This window comes from Oxyura jamaicensis, chromosome 15, assembly GCF_011077185.1.
Source record: "Oxyura jamaicensis isolate SHBP4307 breed ruddy duck chromosome 15, BPBGC_Ojam_1.0, whole genome shotgun sequence".
NCBI classification, from domain to species: domain Eukaryota; kingdom Metazoa; phylum Chordata; class Aves; order Anseriformes; family Anatidae; genus Oxyura; species Oxyura jamaicensis.
In genome coordinates this window covers 9,972,958-9,997,447 of record NC_048907.1, presented here as the reverse complement: position 1 = coordinate 9,997,447, position 24,490 = coordinate 9,972,958, and the positions used below count along the sequence as shown (strand labels likewise).

Sequence of the window (24,490 nt, the reverse complement as noted above, 5' to 3'; positions counted from 1 at the left end):
CCATTTTCCCGAGAGTATTCCCTAGCATCTATTTTCATTTTTTGTTGAGCTTCCAAAATGTAGTACTAAAATGAGAAATATAAAATAAAAGCAGAACATCAATTTCAAGTTAGGAGTGAAGTTAAGCAGACTGTGATTTCCTTCCCTTATTTTTCTTTTTATTAAGTGATGCATATTTAAACTACTACTGTATCTCTACATACAACCAAGTCTTTTTAATCTCAAAGAAAATTAAGAATGCAAAAGCACAGACATCAAGTAAATTCTAGGAATTACACTGTTCATCATTTTAAAAATGTTTGGAATTCCACTGTTTTTACAGTTGTATGATTCAAAGGGGAACACATACAGATGTTTGCTTAGAAGGGTAGTAATACAATTCACTTGTAGGCACCTAACTAAATGATAAAGTTTATTTTTTTCTAGATCTATATTGTAAGGCCTGATTAATATAAATTATGGTTTACAAAGAACAAATGCATGGCTACCTTCTTGATAGAGAGATGTCTCAGTAAACTGAGCAATGAACTATTTAAAAGAGTTGCAGAGCTTAAACATTGCAATGAAAGATTAACACTGTAAAATTTCTTGAGATGCCTAAAAAGAAGAAAGATAATTTTGAGATGTAAAGAACACCTGCAAATCTTTAACTACATACTATTTGTATCTCAAGTTGTAACACTTCAGGTGCAATATCTTCTTCTGAAACCTATCAATGTGCAAATTACTATTCTAAATGTCCATGGGGAACTAGAGTGCAAATACTTGTCTTCTGTAATTATGCGAAGTACATAAACACATGCTATGTGAACACATTTATAACCATTCTGGTAAACTGACAAAATTAATTCTTCAACTCCATTATGGTAGTATATTGTCCTTAAACTAATGAAAAAAATAATGTATAATCTAATCAACAACATTTGTGTTTTAACCATGTCTTTACCTCATCACTTGGATCATAATACTGCTCCAGATATGGATGGGCTAAAGCTTGCTCCACTTCAATTCGCTTATGAGGATTAAAGGTCAACATTTTATCCAACAAATCAAGTGCTAAGAAGAAAAAAAAGTAAGCAAGAGTTTAATATTCACTACAAACTGCAAAGTACAAGCAATGTTAAAGACAGGCTACACTGCAAAGACAGGCTTCCCTAAGTTTTGTGTTAATTTCAATTCACAGCTGGAATTCCCCAGCTGTAGCAGCACCAGGAACAGCAGAATGCTTCCTTTGACATGGGCAGTATGGCTTTCCTCTGATCTTCCTATCAGCGTTCCTAAGTTACAACTGCCTTTCGCACGATCTGGTAGGTTTTAAGAACAAGTCTACAGAACATATACCCTTTCGAAGGCTGTACAGTGTCAGAAATGATGTTAAGGTAAAGAACTGCACAGACCTCTGTGGCACAAACTGCTTTCAACTACAACAGGAATCAAATAGATTTTTTTCTTCACTCAAACGGATGCTTTGAATTTTTGGCACAGAAATCCAAAACAAGATAGACCTTGTCTGAAATGAAGAAGTAATCAAAATATGTTCTGATTTTGAAAAGAAAACTGATCTGTTTAATGATGAAAGTGTCATCCAGAAGTTATTAAAGAATATTATATATTCGTAGTACACTATTATAAGTAACCCAGAAGACACTCTCCAGCTAAAGATGAAAATATGTTCACATTTGTGAGATTTAGGCAAAATCTGTAGAAGGCAACTTTTGAAGAACCCACAGAGAACTTGAAGATCCTGTAAGACAGAGCATGAGGTCTGATGAAACCCTGGACAAATGTTACAAATCAAAGTCACTGCAATTGTTCAGCTACTTCAGTTGTAACACATTCTTCTTTTCTTGGAAATGGAAACAGAATGATTATGGAAGCAAGACGACCAAAGATATTTGCAGACTCATTAAGTTCCTCCTCATCACGTTATTTACGGCAAAACTCAAATACAAACTTCTCACTGCACTAAGGCAGTTCTCGCTTTGTATCAGGATAAGATGCCTGGATAGATACAAGGCACTGCAGAATATACAGAAATTTACCATTACATTCAATGGCAGCTTTAAAAAGCTGCAAGGCTTGCATAACAATTAGCACTAAGTATTTTTATGGAGTTTTCTCACCACTGGAAACTCACATTCTTGCCCCGTGTTGTGCAGATTGCTTTTTACTGAAATGATGGCAAACAGCTTTTTGAAAGACTGCTGTCAAAGCTACTCTGAGGATTTAGATGAAAAGGTGTTATGGAAGTCACACTAACTGCATGTTCCCCCAGCAGCTGAGCGCATCAGCATGGCTGCAATTTGCTGTCAGAAGCTCACAGAAAAAATTCTCACACTGATGAGCGCTACAAAAGCGGAATAAATCACAGCTGTTTTTCCCAGTGATGGGGATGATCAGCTCTACAGTTCCATCTGCAGAAATCAGCTTTTTCGTGACAGTTCAGTACCTGTTCACATTCACTACGAGTGATTTATCCTATCAGTTCAAAAAACTCACGTGACACGTAGTGTCTCAGAGCAAGTAAGAGCGCTGTACCATGAATACAGCAATCCTTAAGCTATACATAGAAGTTAGAAAGAAATATAACAGTTACATAGAAAAACAAACAGCAAACATCCAATGCCAACATTCAGTATTTCAATGAACTACACTTTCAAAGTCAACAATAGCTGGGATTTCTTTTTTTTGTTGTTGTTATAAGGAAGTTAATGATTAAACACCACACCACATAATTTTAGATGTATTTTTAAAATTATTTTAAAAGATAAGTTGGCAGAAGAGTTTCATGCTGATTTATGGTTTTACACCTGACTTACACAGCTGTTTTAAGGGACCTGAATGTTCTATTTTGGTATTAATTTCCACTTTTGAATAAATGATACAAGGTAATAAAGTATAAAATACCTTTGGGGTCAGCATTTGGAAACAGCCTGTTCCATGGTACCTTGTTTTTGTGTGGTAGGGAAAGCAAATAGTTTCTGGCCTTTAAATTTATTATACAATTCAAATCTTCTTGGGAAGGGGATCCAAGTATGCCTATTAAAAGAAAAAAAAATAAACTACTGCATTTCTATGAAAGTACATTAAAAACAGTCACATCATATTTGCTAAAACTCAACATTAAAACTGCTAGGAAGAAGATTCCATACTAAATGTTTTAACTGAAGAGAATACTCTAGAATTTCTAGAAGCCTTACCTTTACTAAAAAGACTTAAGTTAATTTTTCTCATAAATAAGCAACTGTATTTGAGCTTTCCAATTATCAGTACTTTGTTTACAAGATCCAGTTGATATAAGTGGCTTATGTATAGAAACTTTAAAAAACTGACTTGGACCTATTGGTGTAATTGAGCTTTTTTACCCTTTAAAAAGGATCTCCTGATATAGTAAATAAGTATCCTCTTGCTGTCCCTCAAATCAATGATTTACTGCAGAAATCACTACAGAAATAACTACAGGGAACAGAATATGCAGCTATAAATCCATACATTATATATTCTTGAAGACACTTCATGCATACATAGTAGCATTTATTAGGTTAAAGGAACTACAAAACCAAGAGAAAGAGAAATGGCTGACCAAGACTAGTGTAGTGGTAGAAAAAATGGAGAGAGACAGATGTGGAAGTGCCACTTCATTATATAAAGCTTACCAAGGATATGGTTAAGTTGGTCAAGGTAGTGTTTTCCTGGAAAGATAGGTCTGTTGGAGAGCATCTCTGCCAGAATACAGCCTACTGACCAGATGTCAATAGACTTGGTGTAACCCTGCAAGTAAAGGAAAGCGAGATTTTTGTTCAAATATATTTTTGCATAATTGCAGTAACATACTTCAGTAAATTTTGAAGGTACAGTGACATAAGTTTTTTAGATGAGTCATGCTTTTTCATGCTGTTTTATTTTTCTTTTTCAGAATCACAGAATCATCTAGGTTGGAAAAGACCTCTACGATCACCTAGTCCAACCTTTAACCTAGCACTGCCAAGTCCACCTTCAAACCATATCACTAAGCTCTACAACTACACTTTTTCTGGAGACCTCCAGGGATGGTGACTCCTGGGCAGCCTGTTCCAATAGTTCACAATCCTTTCAGTGAAAGAAATAATGAAGAATTGTGTATCAAAAACACTGCTTTGAAGGTGTACCAAGAACTGAAACATGCAAAATATGCTTTTCCAAAAGCACTGTCAGTTTAGCTGTACATACTGCCAACCACAGATTTCTGAGACTCCCTAGTCCTATAGCCAATTTACAGTAACAAATTTCAGAAACGGGCCTTATACTAACTTAAGTGACTTAAAAGTCCAGGAAGCTTTACAATATTGTTTAGTCTATAGCTCCTAACAGCATGCTAAACACATGGGGAAAAAGCCACACTTCCTAATGGTACAGAATGGTACAGAAGCCACACAAGTCAGGAAGAAACCTTCAGCATCAAAGGGGTGAAAGGATAAAATGGATTGTTGGGTAGGTGACTTGTAAACACAATAGGTAAGTAAGTAGTAAAGATGATGTGAGAAAGCCAACTGTAGGAAACAACGCTATGCTGAGAAGAATTGAACAAACTATTTTCAAGTGTATAACCTATATTATACATAAGGAAAGGCTCTGATTCAGAAGTATTTAGACTACTGCTTGGGTAATACCACAAGGGCAATTTTACCTCAAGAACCCTTGGCCCTATAAACTTCCTTGTCCTATTCTCCCATAGCCTGCTGTGCTCTACGCTCCCTCCCAGTAGCAGGGAGCGTCCAACAAAAGCTAGTGACTACTGAATCCACAGCTGACTCAACACCAGCTCCTCATGCTATGATCATTCAACACTGTTTTCAATGCACTAATTCTGAAAAAAAGTCTCATCATAGACCAGGAATGTTATGAGCTGACCACCTCCTAAGAAACACAAAATATGTTCTTGTACAAGTTGCTGACAAATATATGCAAATATCCAGAAATAAGATTAAGTTGCCCTACTTTTAAGGCCTCAGTGGAAGTTTAAAATGCAAATAAGCCTAAAAAAAAACTCTCTACGGAACAGATGCTTATTTTCTAAAAATGCATTAAACACACTATTGCCACAAGAAATCAAACCCAACAATCAAGCAGCTACCCTACAGAGGCAAAGTCTTTGGGTACATAAGATACAGACACAGGTGTCACATAGGTATTTTACTACCAAGTATGTGGTTGTAGAAACTAATTCAAAGTTTATGAAAGATACCCATTAGTCACAGCATACAGAAATTGGATTCACCTTAGCAGAGGTAAATGTGAATAACTCCAAGTAAAAAAAAAAAAAGGATGACTTGATCAGGACTATGTGAATGCAAGTTAGATTGACATACAGCAAAGATCACATGCCTTCAGAATCAGACTCACCCTCATTATGCATTCTAAACCTAAATTAAGACGTCAAGATAACACCAAGGCAACATTTGCAAGCCTTGTTGAACACAGCACTAAAATGCTCTCGTTACTAGTACTTCTGTCCTGCTCTACGAAAGAGAGCATCTGACAGAAAGAAGTCTCATGAATAGCAAGGAACTGGGCATATGGGAACTCATGCACGTCTACTCAGTTGTAGTATCCAATAATCATATCTGGAATCACAAATTTATTACAAGAGAGTAGCTATGCTGTAAATCCATCATCCTGTTTTCTCAAGTCTATGCATGCATTCTGATCCTAAAAAAATAGAAAACAAAAAAACAGCACAGAATGGGCAGGAGGAAGGAGAAGAATTTGGTACTTAGAACCGAATAACCAGCAACAGAAGCATCACAGCAGTGCACTATGGTTCTTACCTTAGAATTCAGCATGATTTCAGGAGCCCTGTACCAACGTGTGGCCACATATTCTGTCAGGAATCCTGTGTGATCATGGTCTGGATCTGCAACACGAGCCAGTCCAAAGTCACAAATCTGGTTTAAATTAAAAAGAAAAGAAAAAAAGCATATTAGACATAGAGCTTCCAGTACTAGTACATTACTAATTCACCTTTCTCCAGTTCGTGATGCAACACTTAAAGACAGTGATGCTAGCCTGTATTTCTAGAAATAAATTATTGCAAAATATTAGGATAAGTATTTTGGATGCAAGTACAAAAAGAATATTTGGATAGGGCCTCATAGAGGTGTCAAGGAGAATAAATAGCCTGAATAGCTTGAGGGGAAAAAATACTTCTGGTGCACAGTTTATGTTCTACTATGGGCTTATTTAACACCTTCTCTCACAGGTAGGTGGCAAAGTATACTGCTCCAACTTGTTAGTAAACATTTATCAGAAAATGAGAAGAGTTTAAAATGTCCCCCCCGCCCCCCCCCCCCCCCCCCGGGCCCCCCAAAGAATTGATGATCTACACATTTGAAGCATAGCTCAAAACCCTGCTACCACCCCAACGGTGCATCTTTGCAATAGAAACATCAGGAGAAAATGGTAGGCTGGAAAATACAGGTTGCTGAAGGAAGCACAAGCTTAACAAATATAAACCCAGAAGAAAACATTTCTTGATCCTATACCAGAAAAAAAAATAATCTAACCACCAAAAAAAATAGAAATAAAAAAAAAAATCCCTGATCTAGACTAGTGAGTTCAGCAAAAAGGAGAGCTTTTTTATCTATACTCTGGTAAGGAGGCTCCATGTTTTTCAGAGTTATTTACCATCCTCTCTCCAAAGAGAAATCAAGAAAATAAGAAAACTGAAAGTGTGAAGATGGTGTTCTAGAGTATGGTAGCTGTTCCTTTCTGTAACCCGATAGGTAAATGGAAGCTTGTTGACTGACAAATTAGACACACTCTCCTGCTTTTGCTGTCACTAAACAGATTATGATAATGACCAATTTCTACATGAAGTGTATTTACTTGAAATGAGTATGCCCTCTTCAAAAAACAAAGCATCAGATGTAGGAATAACAAACAATTAGGAGGTTCCTCTGATGAACATGTTTTATAATAGTTGATAGTTAATTATGCACACTGACCACATTAAAAATGTGAAATAGTATGTTATAGGTAATGTACTGGATAATCCTACCAAAAATGCAGTAGACTCACTGCACCCTGACAACCTACTCCTTTATTTTTCTGGAGAGATAGGCTAGGGAACAACTGATATAGTTCAGTTAAGGAAGAAGTGATTCAGCTGAGCAAAAGCTGCATCTGAAACATAAAATTTGGCAGGAGACCATTAAACAGAGGGACTGATGAAAAGGCAGTGATGAAACTCAGAAGCCAGCCTGCACATTGGACCACTCAGATATCTGACTTTAGTTACATATAATAATAAAATAAAATAATAAAAAAGCATCCTTGGAAAACAATAAACAAAAAGAACCCTTTTAAGCATGTCAAGGTTTTCCCAAGGCTATGCAGACAGGGTAAACTGCCTTGTATGCAATTAGCAGCTTACATAAAGAGAACCAGCACAAATGATCAGAAAAGCCTTCTGGATAAACAGAGGTGAAGAAACTGTAGAGGACAACCTTATGGACTTCAGAACATAATTATGCAGACAAACTTTCTGCAACCTCTTCCTCCTAGTTTCACAAAAAAAGCTAAATGAGACTACAGATTTCGCAGAATTAAACGAGTACACGAGCAAACTGCTATGATTTGTTATTATTAAGGCAAAAGAAAGGCTCCATCCAGTCCACAGTGAGAAGAAAGAACTGAATTTAAGAAGACGCCTGTGAATCTCTCAACTCAAGTAGAAGAAAGTAGCACATGGGATGGAAAGGAAGATTAATGAACAAAGGGAGCTCATTAAAATGACAAAAAGCCCCTGCTGACTACAGCAGAAGCAGGTTAAGCAGAAAAGAAGAAACACCATCAGTGAGAAAGGCACCAAGGTTGAAGCTGTAAGAAAGAAAGGCTTTTGGCTGTTAGCAGTGTTTTCACCAGCTGCAGAGCTAACCAGGAGTATTAACCAGACAAAATAAAAGAGAAGCCGGAGAGGTCAGCATTCTGCCTGAAGTCCTCAGTGCAAGGGAGGAAGAACAGAGACCGACTGTGCCCAGCGAGGGCAGGCAGTTCTTGCCCTGTGGCAACAAAGCACATTTAGCAGAGCAGCCACCCTATTTAGGGCAAAAAAAAAAGTTGCAAATCCACTATGTCTATTCAACTATTAATTGGTAAAGTCAATGTACAATAAGAAAATAGGCTTCTCAATCAGAAGCAAAACAAAACAAGAAAAATTGTGTGAAGACAGTATAATGGCAGGCAGAACATTTAGGGCATTTTGACTAAGTCATGGAAGAGAATAAAAAAGGTGCACATAATGAAAGAACCAGTCAGTGCTTCGTGCTTTGGAGAAACAGAACAGATGCTACTAAGAGAGGAGGAGTAATGGAGTAATTCCTCCATTAAATAATTTTAAACACCCAACATCCTACTAATATATTTAGCTTCCAATTCTTGAAAACAATGTTTTTGTAATCACTTACCACATAAGCATTTATTCATCTTTTATTCATTTTTTTTTTTTTTTTTTTTTTTTACAGATATGGCTTAAAATTGGACAAAGGTATCAAACAGATGGGAAGATTTATGAGGTTTGTGTACATATGATCATTTACTAAGCACATTAAATGAAATCCAACAGTGCAACCAATACACTGAAATATCTGAGGTTGTATCACTGAATGCTCAGTGTCTCTGTATGGATACTTAGGAATACATTTCTTTCCTAGAAATGGAATCTATGATCTAGAGGTCAAAATTACATTTAAAGGAGAAGAAAGAAGAAGCTCTTACTACAACCTCTAAGACACTGAGCTCCGGAAGAGATCAACATATCTCTCTCACAATACCATTAAAGAAAGAAGCTAACCACTGAAGATGAACAAGCATTCTATTTTTGTTCCTCTGAAAGCATGATTTGAAGTTGTCCATTTTCACAGTACACTCTGTTTTGAATTTACGCGCAATTATCACTTTGTAGTCATGCACATATACATAACACACTGGCAGAATGGCTCTGTAAGAAACAAGTTTGTAAGAAATCTGCATTCATTAGAGAACACCTAACTTTCTTAGCAATTCCATTATTTGTATGTCAGATGTGGTGTTAACACAGCACCAGAGCCCCCTTCAGGTTATGAAAAAACATGTGCAGGCTGCCATACAGGCTACCATATGCTACTAGGAAAGCGCACATCACAGTGCCATGCTGTTTTTAATATCTTGAAATAAATTGGAGCAGTACTTACTGAGGTCATATTTTATTACTTTGTCATCCAGTGAGCTTAATTTCCTTTTCATGACCATCGTACTTGTCCTAAACCATTGTGGTTTTTTGTTTGTTTTTATTTAATTGCAGCATATGCACACAACTACACTCTAACTCTTTCCTGCTTCTACCACAATTGTAGATTTTACTCCATCTCTTTCACAAAGGGGTTAATGCCCTGAGGGGCTCTGATGTTACAGCAGCTGCTGAAATCCCATAGCAAGAGTCAGAGCGGCCAGTCCAGCAGTTCTATGCCTTGGGAAAGGCTGGCAAGTAGCAGCGGGAATATAAAGCAATCTAATAGTGCAGCCAGTATTCAGAATGGACCTGCGTATGAACAGCAACGATTTGTTGTTTGTTTTTTTTTTTGGAATTGTGACAAATGTGTACAGCCAGCAACAGGCTTACATTTTGAAGAGGGTTTTGTTGTTTGTTTTTGTTTTAAATTAGAACACTAGAATCGCTTTAAAAAACAGCGTAATTAGGTGCAACACAGCATGTAACTAAAAGTTGTACCACATCAGATCAAAGTCACATAAACTCTGTAATCTCACTTCATCAGTGGCCAACAGCAAATATTGAAGTGCAGAAGGGAACACGCTCCAGTTATTCTCGACTAGTCTCTCATCTTCTATGGATTTGCCACCATGGGACTCTAAAGCAGAGGTAGCATTCAAAAGCTTTTTCTTCTGCTAACTTGCTCTTTTTTTTTTTTTAATTCACGTTATCTTAATGCCTAATTTGTGGTACCAATTTCACCAGCTTAAAAATGCTGCAAGTTAACTACTATGTCCTTTTAGCCTGAGCACGTCACCTGCTCCTTTCTTTTGCCCCCCACCTAATTTATTTAATAAAGACAGCGAACACTTGATCTCTATTTATCCTTCCTATGCCACTAAGATTTTTATCTATTTCTACTGTATTCTTTCTTTTCCTCAAACAGTATCTTCCTGCAGGGGAAACCTATGCTAAACAGTTCTTTCTCATATATTATAGAAGTACTCTGAAATCCTGATCTCCTCCTTTTAAAAGGCTATCATGGGGAGAAGTGACGGTTAACGATAACACAGTACTTAACACTCAAGAAAAACAAAGTTATAGAATGACATGTTTTCTGTTCTATTCTTTATTTCTGTTCTAATTCTTCACACTTGGTTTGTTTTACTGAATGCCACTAAGCATCAAGCTGACGTTTTTCAAGAATCATAACAGCTCTAAGATCATCTTTCTGTAGTATTACAGAACCTGTGACTGAAAACGTAAATTAGGAATGTTCTCTCTCCAACTGATTTCTCTGCGTGTAATCAGCACCGAATTTCATGCATCATTTTTAGTTGTCCACTAATATGAAGTCCTTTTCCAACACTGAACGATTAACAGCTTAAACACAGAGAATCCAAGACTTGAAATACATAGTTTTCAGTTTACTTTCCAGGTGAACACAGTTCTGTTGAAGGTATTTTCACCAGCTTTCAAAAAGGCTGTTTCAAAGCCAGCCTCCAGATGGAATCAGTGAAGCATTCATTGAAACAACGTAACAGAGCATAGCGTTCTAAAACATTAATAATTATTTTATCAAAACTAATAATGTTTTGGCAATCCTTCCAGGATTAAAAAAATCACATTCGTCTCCAATAACAAACATGTGTTTGTAGTTATAGCAGGTAGTTTATGAAGACCACGGGAGCAAAATTTTTAAGAAATTTCCACTAACCTTGAGATCACAAGTGGTGTTAAGCAGCAAATTTGAAGGTTTGAGGTCGCGATGAAGCACATTGGCTGAATGGATATATTTTAATCCTCTCAGAATCTGGTAAAGGAAGTAACAAATGTGGTCGTTGCTGAGGTGTTGAGTCTTTAACAGCTTGTAAAGATCTGTCTCCATGAGATCTTGCACAATGTATCTGTAAGGCATCAGATGTAAGGCAGCAAAACAAACCTGGTGTCATACTAGGTATCAACATACAGTACCAGATGAAACTTACAACAATTTGTCTGCTTCATGGCAATTATGGAACTATGTAGTCGTTTCTTGTTTTACAAGTTCTGAATTCAATCAATTCTATTACATGACACAGACCTTTACAGAATTAAGAGGCACAACACGCGGTCCTCTCAAATTAAACTATTTCTTTATATCAGAACCTAATCTTTATTGGCCTCTTAACATGACCAGGTTCCTAGACTGCTTACCAGGAAATAAAAGCTGTTTTAGTTTAAGGAGTAATAAGCTTTTGAGATACTTGCTTCTGGTTACATAAAAGCACAAAGGTAGAAAAACCAATCAATTCTGATCAGTCTGCCACCTCTCCACTTCAAAAGTGTTCTCTCTTACTATATATTTAATCATGCTACATTGAACATAATAGCCCTTCACCTAGCAAATTAAATTCTAATATTTTCCATGATTTTTTCCTAGGACTGAAATGAACATAGAAAAAAGGTTTTATCCTGCTTTGACAGGTATGAGTTCAGAGGAAAAAAAAAAAAAAAAAAAAAAAACACCTCTCCCTTAGTTAAACGTGGCTCCAAAACCCTTGGGTTATAGTTCCATGACCAAAATAGGATTTCACTAAAAAACACTATTACCACTCCAGTTGGGCATTCCCACCGCCTCCTTTGGATGCTCAGACTGGACCACACAACCAGGACATCTTTTTAGAGGCAGCATGCACTTATATTAGTCAAAGTGGCCAAAGAAATGCAACCTCAGGATCCCACGTAAGACTGACTGAACTCAAATACTATATTGCTATTTTATTAAGTGGAAACATTTGACCTAGATTCAATTCAATTTCTGCCTTACGGTTTTTATTAGGCAGCCATCTGCAAAGAGCCTGCAAAACTAATAGGAAACAATGTATACAGACTTAGGGAAATTAAAGCTGGTTGACTCCAAACTAGGGTTTGTATCTCAGGTAGAGCCTCCCAGTTGTGACTGCTTTGATATGTTAGATATCCACATGAAGCGGTATCTACATGAAAACAAGTTTCCCATGAAAGAAAACTGAGTATAATGAAAATGCCCTATTTGCATATATTAATCAAGCATGTTTACCGGCCCACATGTAGTTTCAGACTACACATATGCAGGAAGCACTGCAATACTGGAGCGGGGGGTGGAGGGATGTTTTGCTTTATTTGCTTTTTGCCAAGATGTATCCTTTAAGAAAACTTTAGACAGTTGTGCCAGAGTCTGGCTTTTCATTTTCTCCTCAAAGCAAACAGTTCTAAAAGAGGCTCTGCTGAGAGTGAATGTAGTTTTAAGATTAAACAACTAAACTAAATCCACCTATAATATGTTGAGTTCTTTGCCATGAAAAATAGAAATTAACTTTTTTCCCCTGAAAAAGAACAAAAAACTCATGTTTTATCTAGGTGTCAAATCTATCTATTGATGCACATCTAAACCTATCAAATACTATGAACTTCTAATTTAATTTACAATAATGGAAGCCAACTTTTATTAGAATTTAGTTCAGAAGAGGAGGGGGGATATAATCAAGACAGAAGGTGGCATCCACCTCTAAGTAGAATAACAAACTTTGAAAGGATACACATCTTTCATTTGCTCAATAGTTGGAGCTCTGATAATATCATTTATTCCAATAATATTCTCGTGCCTGAAGCGCAGTAAGATCTTAATCTCTCTCAGAGTTCTCTGGCAGTATGTCTGATGCTCAAAAGGACTGATTTTCTTTATAGCAACTCGAACTTTGTTGACGTTATCGTAGGCAGAACTAGAAGAGAATAACATTTTTAGAACAAATAGTAAATTCATTCAATTCAGAAAGCAAGAGTGTGAATCCATTTGTTTTCACATTTATCTTATCAAATGAAGAGAGGCAACAGTGGCAGATATCTTAACTTGCTGATAGCACAACAATATTTTGTCTGTTCTACAACTTGTTTGGCTATCTACACGTCACGAGCTTTTCCAATCAACTTGAAGCCTGCTCAGGTACCTGAGCAATGAAAGTATTCATCTTCTTTACCACCCTGTGGAACAAACAAGTTTGAGTCTTTTCTGATATGCTGTAATCAAGAAGAAATTTGCAGCAAAGTCATTGTGGGTTAACGCATTCACTTTGGAGGGCAGAAAAGCTTTCAGAAATCATCTTTCAAGCACCAGAATTCCACACCCGAACTCCGGCAAGTAATTCCATTTGCCCCCACCTTTTACTTTTCTACTGAGCTACATTTCTGGCATCTCTGTGAAGAACAGACACTAATGAACTAAGGGATGGAGCATTTGTGAAAATTTGTGGAAACACCTCTCCAAGTTCAAGTCCAAAGACAAGAGAACTCCAGGAAAGAAACATACTGGATATATATTCACAGGAAACGAAAGCGAGGAGCAGTGCACTGACATACGATGGTGACTGTGACCCGTATGAATGAACACACCTGTGGCTACATTAACAGTACCTTGATTTCAGCAGCTCCGAGCAGCATTCAGAGCTACACCAATAAAGGAGCCTCAGCAGTCCTGCCCAGAACGCCCACCCATTTATACAGAATATCACTGCCCGAGCCTAGGGAAGAGGATCAGTAAAGGACACACATTTCTAAAATGTGGACTTAAGTTATTTCCTAAAAATGTTAAAAATGGATGTTCTAGGATGTTCTCTGTGGTCTTGTTTATATGAATGGCAAAGCATCTCATTACAATCATTCCTCTAATTAAATTACCATATGCTTTTAATATATTTAGAATTTAAATGCATGTGTTTGATTTTTAATATACATAGGCTTCCCTTGTTCCTTTCAAATTCTTTTTATTCACTACTACATTGTTTAGAAATTTAAAAAAACATCAAGCCTATATTTAGACATTCCTGTTAGCCTCAACTATTTCACATGAAAATATAAACATACGAGCTAAACAGGCTTTACATTCCACAGATTTTCTACAATCAAATCCCAGAACATTCTTTGAAACCCTCTTAATTGGCCTTACTCTGTTGAGATGTCCAGGTATTTGATGATCAGGTAAAATAGAATGAAATATGAAAATCCAGTTAGAACAGGACAACTAAAAGGAATTCTGATGCCTAGTCACTTGAAGGTTCTTCTACCACAAAGCAGATTTATGGTGTGATAACACGTTTTTGAGATGGTACTACCACCATTGTATGCAGAATCACATTTCTCACTTTCATTATTCAAAACAATACAGGATTTGTGCTGCCAGTAACTTTCTTCATCATATAAATCATACCTACGCAGTGACCTCCTTTTTGATCGATTTTCTACAGCATTATGTTGTCCTATCTACATTCCTAACTCCAGGCTATATGCAAATTTTGTGCGCCTCTGGAAACAACGAACTCCAGTGCTCCAGAGGGTGTTTGGAGATTCCACACACCAAGCCATGTATTAATTATGGCTGTTGTTACTACATATGTATAGGTAACACATTAGCAGTTCACAAGTCCCAAAACAGGTAATAAGAAAATGCCATAAATGGAACTCAATGTAGCCATCAAGAGTACTTCCTCATTAGTTGTTAATTAGAAAATCACCTGAGGTGTTTACAAAATGTCAGCAAGGTATGACAATAATTGGAAAAAAAAATAGAAATAATTCTTAAGCATGAGCAACCCATATTTGGGAAAAATAAAAATGTAACAGATCATTTTACTGTAACAAACAAACCTCCTACATTCTTCTTTGTGTTGACAGAAGCCTATTTTTTCTCCCTCAGTGCAGAATCTCACTTCCTTTTAAAGCACTGGACAGCAGCAGCTATGAAGAGCAGAATGCCCAATATTTACCAGTTGATGCTGCTGCTTAAATAAAAGCTTCTAATCCCTTGCAGTATCGGATAAATGTCTAAGTTATTGCTTCTCAAGTAAAGGTTGGTTACTGAAGAAAAAAGTCATCTTTCCTTGCACTGATGCAGTGAACCTGAATCTATTAATTAAACATTGAAGATTTGCTCTCTTGTAGCTTAGTTTCACTTACAGCTCTTGAAGTATTTTCTTAGCAAAAGCTTTAGGCTATTATTTAAAAAATGATGGGCAATTTTGCTTTCAAATGGTTCATCTATAAAACTCATGATTCAGTGTGGAAAAAAAAAAAGTACTTGCAGTAAAGATGCCATCAATTTCCTCCCCAGTGCACATTCTGCATACAGCCATTTTTCTGTACGTATCAAAGGATCTCACCACACTACTGTAGCTAAGCATGCATCACTGTTCCCATTGCAAACACTCAGCTCAAGAGAGCAAAACCAAAGCTAGCTGAACATTAAAAGGGATTTATTTCTGTTAACTTTCTCAAACGAGAGATTTTTTTGTAAATTGATTAAACATATGAAACATGACTCAAAATCCTGCGAGCAAGAAGCTAGCCGTGCATTTGCCTGTGCATAGTTATTCAAATAGCATGAATAATACAGGCACATAAATCTATATTATAAATTTAGCATTATTTCACATTCTCAGAGACACAGCCCTCAATGAAAATACATCTTAGAGTAAACTCTGTGACCCTTTAAAAACCAGTGCACTTTCAAGGAGCCACGTGCTCCAAGACCCAGAAGATACTGACACTAAAATACTCAGTAAAAAAAAAATTGGCCACTAACAGTTTCAACATTTGCTGACGTTTAGAAGGAAGACGTGGTCCCTGTCCTATATATTGGGCTGAACTTCAGTAGAACTGGAGAGTCACATTCCCTGTCATACACACGCTACAGACATATTGTTATACAATTTCATAGGCCAAATACCTATTTTGCTACATAAGAAACACTGAACTAATAAAACTGAGTCCTCTGCAAGTCAAACTAAGCCACTTCCCAAAGCTTTTCCTGTTCCTCACAACCTGCACCCGACCTTTACCACCACCACCAGCTGCACCCACTGCTCTCCAAAGCACTGCTTCAGGAACACGTTGCTCACACACCGAGTCCCTTTGCAGCAAATGGAATAACGACTCTAAACGATGCAAATCCAAAACCCGGTGCACTAACTCACTGCACCTATTAAACAGCTTACTTATCACTTAACATAGGATTCATCTTGCTTAGCCTTAGCTAGCATTAGAGATCTAATTTTATGACAAATAATCGCCTGAGCTCCCCCTACAGTCCAAAAAGGAGCAGCTTCACACACACATCCCATCCAAGCACGTCCTAAATTTAGATTATCTGCATTCTGTTAGTGCTGTTCCAGTGTGCACAGCCTAACCTAGCTGTGTAAACACTCAGCTTCTACTGAACCTCACAAGTGTTTATATTTTCATTGAAACAGTTAAATGGCACTGCCTTCTAAAGACACGAACCTTCTGTTACCAAGATTTTTTTTTTCCAGAGAAGATCTGTAAAGTGAAAATAACAGCTCACATACTAACAACTTCCAAAGTGCTGCTGTATAGCTTTCAGTTTATAATCCTTAACCACATATACCAGTCACTGCACATTGGATTTTGGCACGCCCTGGGTTATGATACTGAATCTAGTTACTAACACTACGTATCCAAAAGGAAGGATTTATCTCCCCATGCTGTGCAGCTTCACCAGCTGATGCAACCACAGCTGTGGATGCTATTTATCTGTAACATGATAAATTTAAATACAGATTTTGCAACTGCCCAACTCCAGCATACACAACATTATTACTATGGCTGTGGCTACTATCCCGTTAACAACCCTCACTAGCACCAGTACCTAAATACTTTTATAAGAAACCATAAAACTCAACCAAGCCCTAGTGCTTGGTAAAAAGCATCTGGCAAATACGTGACGAGGTTTTGACTCATCTCGCGCAGCTGTACAACCCAGACGATGCGCACGTATAAGCCAGGAAGCCGCACCACCCGGCCTGAACGCCAGCGACTTATCGCTTTACGACTCGGACTCTGGCTTCCTGCTTGCAGAGCCCAGGGCGGAGCAGCCTCTGAAGGCACGGCCTGGGCGTGCGCGGCCGCAGCTGGGGAGCTGGCAGGGAGCGGCAAAGCGAAGGCCGAGACGAAGGGCTGACACGCAGCCCCTCTCTCGTTAGCTCCTTCTCAAGGGAGGAAAGCTTTTCACCAGGCAGCACAGGCCAGGTGGCAAAGCCGAGCTCCTTGCACCCACAGTGGCTGCTGCGTATCCTCCCATCCATTTCTATCCTTCACGTGCCTCGTTTCGGAGCAGCGCTGGAACAAGTGAGAGCATGCTGCAGCTGCCGGGAGGAAAGCAGCCAGCCCCTGGCAATAGCTGCATCCCACAGAGGGCTGTTTCCTCACACAAGCATTGAAAAACAACTGCCTACTCCGGCAGCTCCCTCCATCCTCATTACACATCCCTGCCATGCCGCCCGAAGGCTTACCCCATCCAGGGTTACTCCTCCAGCACTTCCAGGATTATTCACCTATGGCTGCTCTGCAGGCTGCTCTCAGCACATGTGTACGTACGCAGAAACCAGGCACACAATGCTACCGGCAAACGTCCTAATTACAGCCCTAAATAAAAGGCTGATTTGAAGTTTAAAAAGGATGTTTTATCAGTATCTTCGTGTTGCTGTGGAAACAAGATTCCAAGGGCATGCCCAGGGATAAGAACTGTTCTGAAATACTGAATTTTGTAGCTTGAGGCTAGGAGAGGGAAGGAAAAAAATAATTCCCAAACAAACTGCTCTGTGAAGATCTTCGGTCTTTGCATTCGGTCTACATTTAGCTCAATTGCAGATATTTCCACAACATGCTGACATTTATCAAGTTACAATGCAAATAGCTTAAACTTATTTTTAAGACTGCTGTAAGAAAAATAACACCATATTGTGATACAGTGAACCAACAGTACCGTAACAGGCTGCTCACCACGATTCCTAGGGGCAAGGGGAGGCAGCATTACGAGGTGTAGATTTCTGGAGGGGGCTGCCTGGTTGTGTGCTCTGTGCTTGGTTTTGGTTGTAAACAATCAGATTCTTCAGAATAATTAGTTTCTCATTTCAGATGAAAAAAATGCATGGAGCAGCCACAGTACATTATTCGTTATCCAAAAGTAAAGACTAGAACAGGATAAAAGCAACCAAGTTTCAGGACATCCAGGCAGATGTCATTTCTGTAACACTGAATACACTTCTTGTCCACAACTGTAAACACCCAGGGTTAAATTGAAGTCTTTTACACTTTGTTCCACTTATTCACAATATTTTTGAAAGTAAATAAGCATGTTATTCATTTAAACTTTTTCTAGTACTACCTTACAGAATCAGCACTTGCTTTTAGAAGAAGTATGCACATTTACATCAAGGTGTATTTGCCTTCTTTCAATGCACCTCAGTCTATGAAAAGACAACCAAGTTATCCTCAGAGTTTTCATTTTAGTTATTGGCTTTCTCTGTAAGATGATCCTAATCATGCCAACATTTTCCAGGCCTCTCAGTTGTGAATTCAAGAAGTATAATTATTTCACATTACATAAAAAATGGGAGATACTCAGTGGTAAATCCAGGAGTCACAGCTGTTTCTGTACATTCTGCCCCCACATCTTAAGAATTCCCACCAATTCCCACAGGAAATATGGACAGTGATATATCTTGAATGTTTAAAGGAACAGTAAAAATAAAAAGTCTCATTATCAGAATTAACCACTTTAATTTTGAGAAGAGCCATTATCCCTCTCCTGTGAAGGTGGGAGGAGAGAGTGCTCTTTCCTTCTGCACCACGCATCAGTCTGATGAGCTACAGAAACAAGGATATCTTAGCATACTTCTACTTTCTTCCATTAAAGCTTTTGTTTGGCAGACTCTAAATTCTTATTATGGAGGAAATTTAACAGATCCATGAAAATGGAGAACTACTTAAATACCAAATTCTTGGGGAAAAAAAAAAATCCCAGCCTTGACACTCTAGCTGCTTGTCAAACTACAAAAAGATTATACAGCTTTAAGAACACGAGCATCCCATACTTTCTCATGCTGTACAGAGGGGAAAAAAAAAGTTAAATATGCTGGAATTCAGCAATTCAGAATTATCTGTCAGTATGCTACAGGCACTCCCCACTGATTATTAAAAACCAGCTGTACCTATCTTCTCAGTCTTTGTGAAACTCCCACAAGCACTAGCAGCCTATGAGGAAAGATGCCAAAAACTTCAATTCAAAACTGAGATACTTCAGAGTAAGTTTTGGTACCAGAATTATTCACTGAATTGCCATAAGCTTGAGTGTTTAAGAAACGGACCTTTTCTCACCCCTCGTACCACCATGAAATAGACAGTTTTCAAGAGAAAGCCTGAAGAAACGTACAGAGGGTCCTTGTAAACGTAGCCATACAATTACCTGATGGCTGAGTTCTCCACCATTTATAGTGTCGGAAAATTACCTCAAGTTATACGTTACAGGATGACCTCAGATTTATCTTACATTGTCTTTTTGTCAAGGAGAGAAAAGCCGAAGAACAGGCTCTGCTGTAGCATACAGCTGTCAGCAGGCACTGGAAGTCACTATTTCTCCCCATTTTCTCACATGGCACGGTACAAAACAAGGCCGAACAGGAAGACTGTGCAACAAGAGAACATTAAAAGAACTATTTACTACGTGTGACCCATTTCCCAGTGGTGTTAGCTCGGCCTTACCTGAACATTCCTAATGCCATGCTACTAGAAAATTTTTATTTAGCATCTTTGATTTGTCTGAATTCTAGTGCCACTGCATAGATCGCTGGTTTGGGGCTAAGAAAATACAAATCTAAGTCTTTTAGCATGACTCCTTTGATACTTCATATCTCCTCATGAATTCCATCCATGTTCTTACCCCCTTTTGGTCTGTTGTTCATCACAAAATGATCAAGTTCTACCTTTTAGGTTTTGTTATAGAGGATGACCTAAACAAGCTACTTTAACTCGTATTTATCATAACATTGACTGCTTTTGTCTTTTCCAAAGAGGGGGAGAAGAATCTTATTTCTAAGAGAGTCCTTTATTTTAGCACGAGTGCATAGCGAGATGTGCCCACAGTCACACAGACTGCTCTGTCTCGCTTTTTGTTAAGCTCTGCAGCTGGCTGGATTACAATATAACTGCATTACCTGCAGCTTTACCAGCTACTTTTTCAGCCATCGTTCCTACATCCTTCAGCATCAGCCCTAGCATTAGGGGTTTCTGGCACAGTTATGCCGCCTCCCCCCACCCCTCCCATGACAGAAGTGAATAACTACACTTGAGACGTTTCACTCTTCGGCAGTTTCTGACCTAGGACAGGTTATTGCCCTTCACTCACAAATTCTTAAGGCACTTCTGTAACCTCCTGGAAGAGATTTGTTTTCATTCATCTATTCAAATAATTCCATTAAGCTAAAAAGGCACAAATTTATTTTTCAGAATTTGAAGAGTAAAACCTGACAGAACCTTTCAAAGCATTATAATTTAAAACTATTTACTATGCACATAATAATGACTTGATAGTTTAATTCCTTATTTCACTCCTAGTATTTTGAAAAGAAGTATCTAGTCCTGCAAAATGGAGTCTGTTGGATAAATTACTTTTGCCAGAAGCTCAGTCAGTTCGTGAGCCCAGGTGTGGCAGACCAGATGATCTGTGTTTTGTTACCACCTATTAAGCTAAACTATGAAGAGCAGCAATTCCAGAACTACACCTTACCATTAGCATTAGAAAAATATTAACTGCATTTCACCCAAGGTTCTGTCTGTACTGTTTCATTAAAGCAATCGTTTAACTTCATGGTGTTCTGATGAATCTTAGATGCTCCAGGAAACCCATCACTTCTCTCAGTTTCCTGTTTCTCCTTATAAATAGTTTTATTTCTTTGCATTTAGCTGTGTACCATGAGACTTCAAATCACCATGTGTCCATGCTGCTATATATCACTTTAATTCAAGTTGGTGCTCAGAAAATGGAAGCACCGAATAGTCGCACAGTCCTTGCTATTTTGTCTACTTTTTGCCTTCCTGTTTATCCTCCCATTTTAGATGTACAGGTTCTCTGCTACCCGTTATTGCCTTTGATAGCATCTATGCCAAATTTAACATTTACACAAATTTCACTGTTCTGTTCGAAGGCCCTCTGGCTATCCCTGAAACAACCCCCCCATTCCAAAAGCACCCACTGCTGTACTCAGTTCCAATATTCTCCTTACATAATGTTAAAACAATTTCCATGGGAATCAGTTCTGGGTAAAATTGTTAGAGCTCAACAGCATCTCAGACAACCTAAAGGCAAAGGGAATTAAAAGGAGCCACTGCGGTGCTCTCTTTTCTTTGTGCCTGACAATCCTGCCCCCTTCTTGCTGTTTCAGTAGGGCCAGTAGCTTTCTCTGTGCCAAAACAGAGACCTCAAAGCCAAGCAGCTTAAGAATAGGAAGAGCAAAGCAGTCCTCTACCAGCGTATTCCTATTCCCTTCCTGTGCCAGCACTGGCACTCACGTGGCTTTGCATTTGTCACATCAACTTGCTGCCTTTTTTTTTTGTGTGCGTGCGCATGTTGTTGTTGTTTTTAAAGTAACTTTTCAGCCAAATCAGGTTTTGAACACTGCTCACAGCAGCTGCGCAAACACCAGCACAAGGGAGGAGGAAGGAATTCCATGACCTGAGGCAGGGCAGGAAAGGCTGCCCCTTCAGAGGCAGCACAGTCGTAGATCAGCGTAAGTCAATCATGGAAACCACAGCTTCAGCTTCTAGCCAGGGCTGTCATAAAAACCCAGCCTCCACACGCCAGCCAGTGAGGCGCCGACTTCCTCATCCGAGCTTACAGCTTCACGGAGATGCAGCAAAAAGCAGCCACGGAGAGAAGACAGGTCAGTTACATAACAGGGCCAGAGCCTCCAGAACAACAACAACGCCAGTGCAGAGCAGGCGCTATAAATATTTGCGGAAAATATTTCCCCTCCTTCCTAGAGAGAAGGAGGGCACTACCAAGCAGCTGAGAGTGGGGATAGGAGCAACAAATTCCCCAACGGGCTTTACTCTTTTGCCTAACCAGGTTCTAATTTGACTTGTATCTCAAATACTCTCCCTAAAATCAGCTTGAGGAGAAGGAAAAAGATGCAAGATTCACACAATTACTTTATTTTTCAGAAGTCACCCTATTTGATTCCACACATTACAGGATTTCAGAAAGGAACTCACAATACTTCACTCCAGAAAGAAGCAACAAGAAAAATATGCATTTTTTAAAAAGAAATCACTCAAAATCATCTGTGCATACCTGGAAGCACAGGCTTTCTTAAAGCCACAGAAATGAAAGTATCACAAAGCACTACATAAAGTATCCTCGTGTTTGCTGTCCTGCCATGGTTAGTTCAGTACTCCATTTGCAAAACAAAACACAAAACCACTAGCACTGAGTGTGCATGTCACTACTACCAGAAATTACTTCCCTTCACACCTTACTGTGCATTTTTTTTGCATCTTTTTGAAAAAGATGGGGAAAAAAGCACGCGGGCTGTGAACCCTTACCCCTGAAACATATCGGTTTTTGTTTTGTTCAGCGTATCTGCAGGAAGGCGCCTTGGATACTGTAAGTAAAACCAAGGTATTTCACAATCACGAAACACTCAGAAAAAATCCAATATAAAGGTCAGTCTGAATGTCACTTGGGGCACTTTGCACCACCCAAACACCAACAGCATTGGGCCAATTCGGGACTGAAGCACTTTGGGGAGTACTGATCCGCGGTGCTCGGACAGCTGCCCGTTTTACTCAGCCCACACCGGCGATACTCGGCGGAGGAACCACCCGCCCTCCAAACAAACGAGAAGGTACTGCAGTGACAGCTGCTGATTTTAAGGAAAACTGCAAAATGAAGTAATTACATATTATAAACTGTGAGCCTAATTGCAAGTTGTTGGTAGTTAAAACATACCCACAACAGAGACGAACACTTTCTGCCGCGTAACAAAAACTCTCATTTGCATTCTAATCACCTCCAAGTACTTCACCCTTATGAAAATTCGGTTAAAACACAGAAGAATGGTTTCCAAGAGAAGCGACTTCTCCCGTAACAGAACTTGGGTTGTTCCGAGTTCGGGCACTACTAGGCGAGACACGCATACAGCTATGCTAGGAACTGGACTGTTGGGGAGGTTCTGCTCAAACCCAGCAGCGTGTTCCCACAGCAGCCATCCTGCCAGCCCCACGAAGATGCAGAGCGTGGGTTTAGGTTAGATATTAAGGAATAAATTATTCCCTGAGAGCAGTGAGGCTCTGCCACAGGCTGCCCAGAGAAGCTGTGGCTGCCCCATCATGAAGAGCCCAAGGCCAGGCTGGACGGGCCTTTGGGACACCCAGTGCGGTGGGAGGCGGCGTGCCCATGGCAGGGGGCTGGGGAAGGTGGGTGTTAAGGTCCCTTCTGAAAAGGGGATTTGTTTGGAAGCAGAAAACTCTAATAACTGACCTAACAATGAAGGGAATCTAGCTTTTACAAACTACACGTTGCTCCATTTCACACACACTGTTAATTTCATTTTGCAACACAGTAAAAAAAAAAATCTAAAATACCCTGGTGCCACCACACGCTGCATTTGAGCAACATGGAAAATCAAAACTTAAGTATTATTAAAATCAGTTTGTTTTCAGATGTTATTTGAAGAATTCCTAAAATACTTCACTTTAAGTGCAAGTAAAAGTGTTTTCTTGCAAGACAACATCAATATCCAGCTTCGTCCACTAGCAGCATGTGCTTCCAGCTCAGCACAAGGCTAACCACGTACGGGGCTGCTCCGGGGCAGGCAGCCGTCGGGTCAAGGAACGCGGTCACTGCTGAGGCCACATCTGCAATCCTGAGTCACGTTTCGCTCTCCCCCACTACTGGAGCAAGTCCAGCAGAAAACCATTAGGATGCAAAGGGGCTGAAGGACATGACATACAAGAAAAAAATGAGGAAATTGCGTTTAAGACAAAAAAAGGGGGGAAGGTGGTGGGCTGTCTTAAGCTACACAACGGGATATCACAGAGAAAAACTAATCCAGAGTCTTCTCAGAGGTTAGAAAGTAAAAAACAGACAGGAAGGACAAGCAGGAACAGTCACAAGGTACAGCAAGGGAAATACTCAGGTTTATAAAAGCAAAAGTTTCACCAGGCAGCTGGTTAAACACGAGGAGTTGCCCAGAGAACTTGTGGAATTCCCATCCCTGGAGATTTTGGAAAGACTGAGCTTGAGCTGCTTGCTCTGATTCTGAAGTCAGCCCCGCTCCAAGCAGGAGGTTAAACTAAATGAACTCAGGAAGTATCCTCCAACCTGCGCTATTCTGTGAACTATTCCCCAGCAAGATGTCAAAATGCTATTAAACATCAAATTGATCAGTTTATTTC

At 39.0% G+C, this 24,490-nt stretch overlaps 1 protein-coding gene and 1 long non-coding RNA gene across 2 annotated transcripts in view; one reads left to right on the top strand and one right to left on the bottom strand.

The window, feature by feature from the left end:
• Nucleotides 1-8,640, top strand: part of LOC118174809 — a 30,881-nt gene extending 22,241 nt beyond the window's left edge. Inside the window, exon 3 of the long non-coding RNA XR_004754780.1 lies at nucleotides 8,502-8,640. This is a non-coding gene — a long non-coding RNA (uncharacterized LOC118174809). The remainder of the gene's footprint in view (nucleotides 1-8,501) is intronic.
• The window catches only part of MAPK1 (mitogen-activated protein kinase 1), a 41,777-nt gene that overhangs the window by 12,064 nt on the left and 5,223 nt on the right, over nucleotides 1-24,490 (bottom strand). Inside the window, exons 2-7 of the mRNA XM_035340453.1 lie at nucleotides 12,787-12,969; nucleotides 10,944-11,133; nucleotides 5,808-5,924; nucleotides 3,657-3,771; nucleotides 2,908-3,039; nucleotides 947-1,056 (exon numbers count right to left, since the gene is read on the bottom strand). Coding sequence (XP_035196344.1) covers nucleotides 947-1,056; nucleotides 2,908-3,039; nucleotides 3,657-3,771; nucleotides 5,808-5,924; nucleotides 10,944-11,133; nucleotides 12,787-12,969 — 847 coding nt within the window. The remainder of the gene's footprint in view (nucleotides 1-946; nucleotides 1,057-2,907; nucleotides 3,040-3,656; nucleotides 3,772-5,807; nucleotides 5,925-10,943; nucleotides 11,134-12,786; nucleotides 12,970-24,490) is intronic.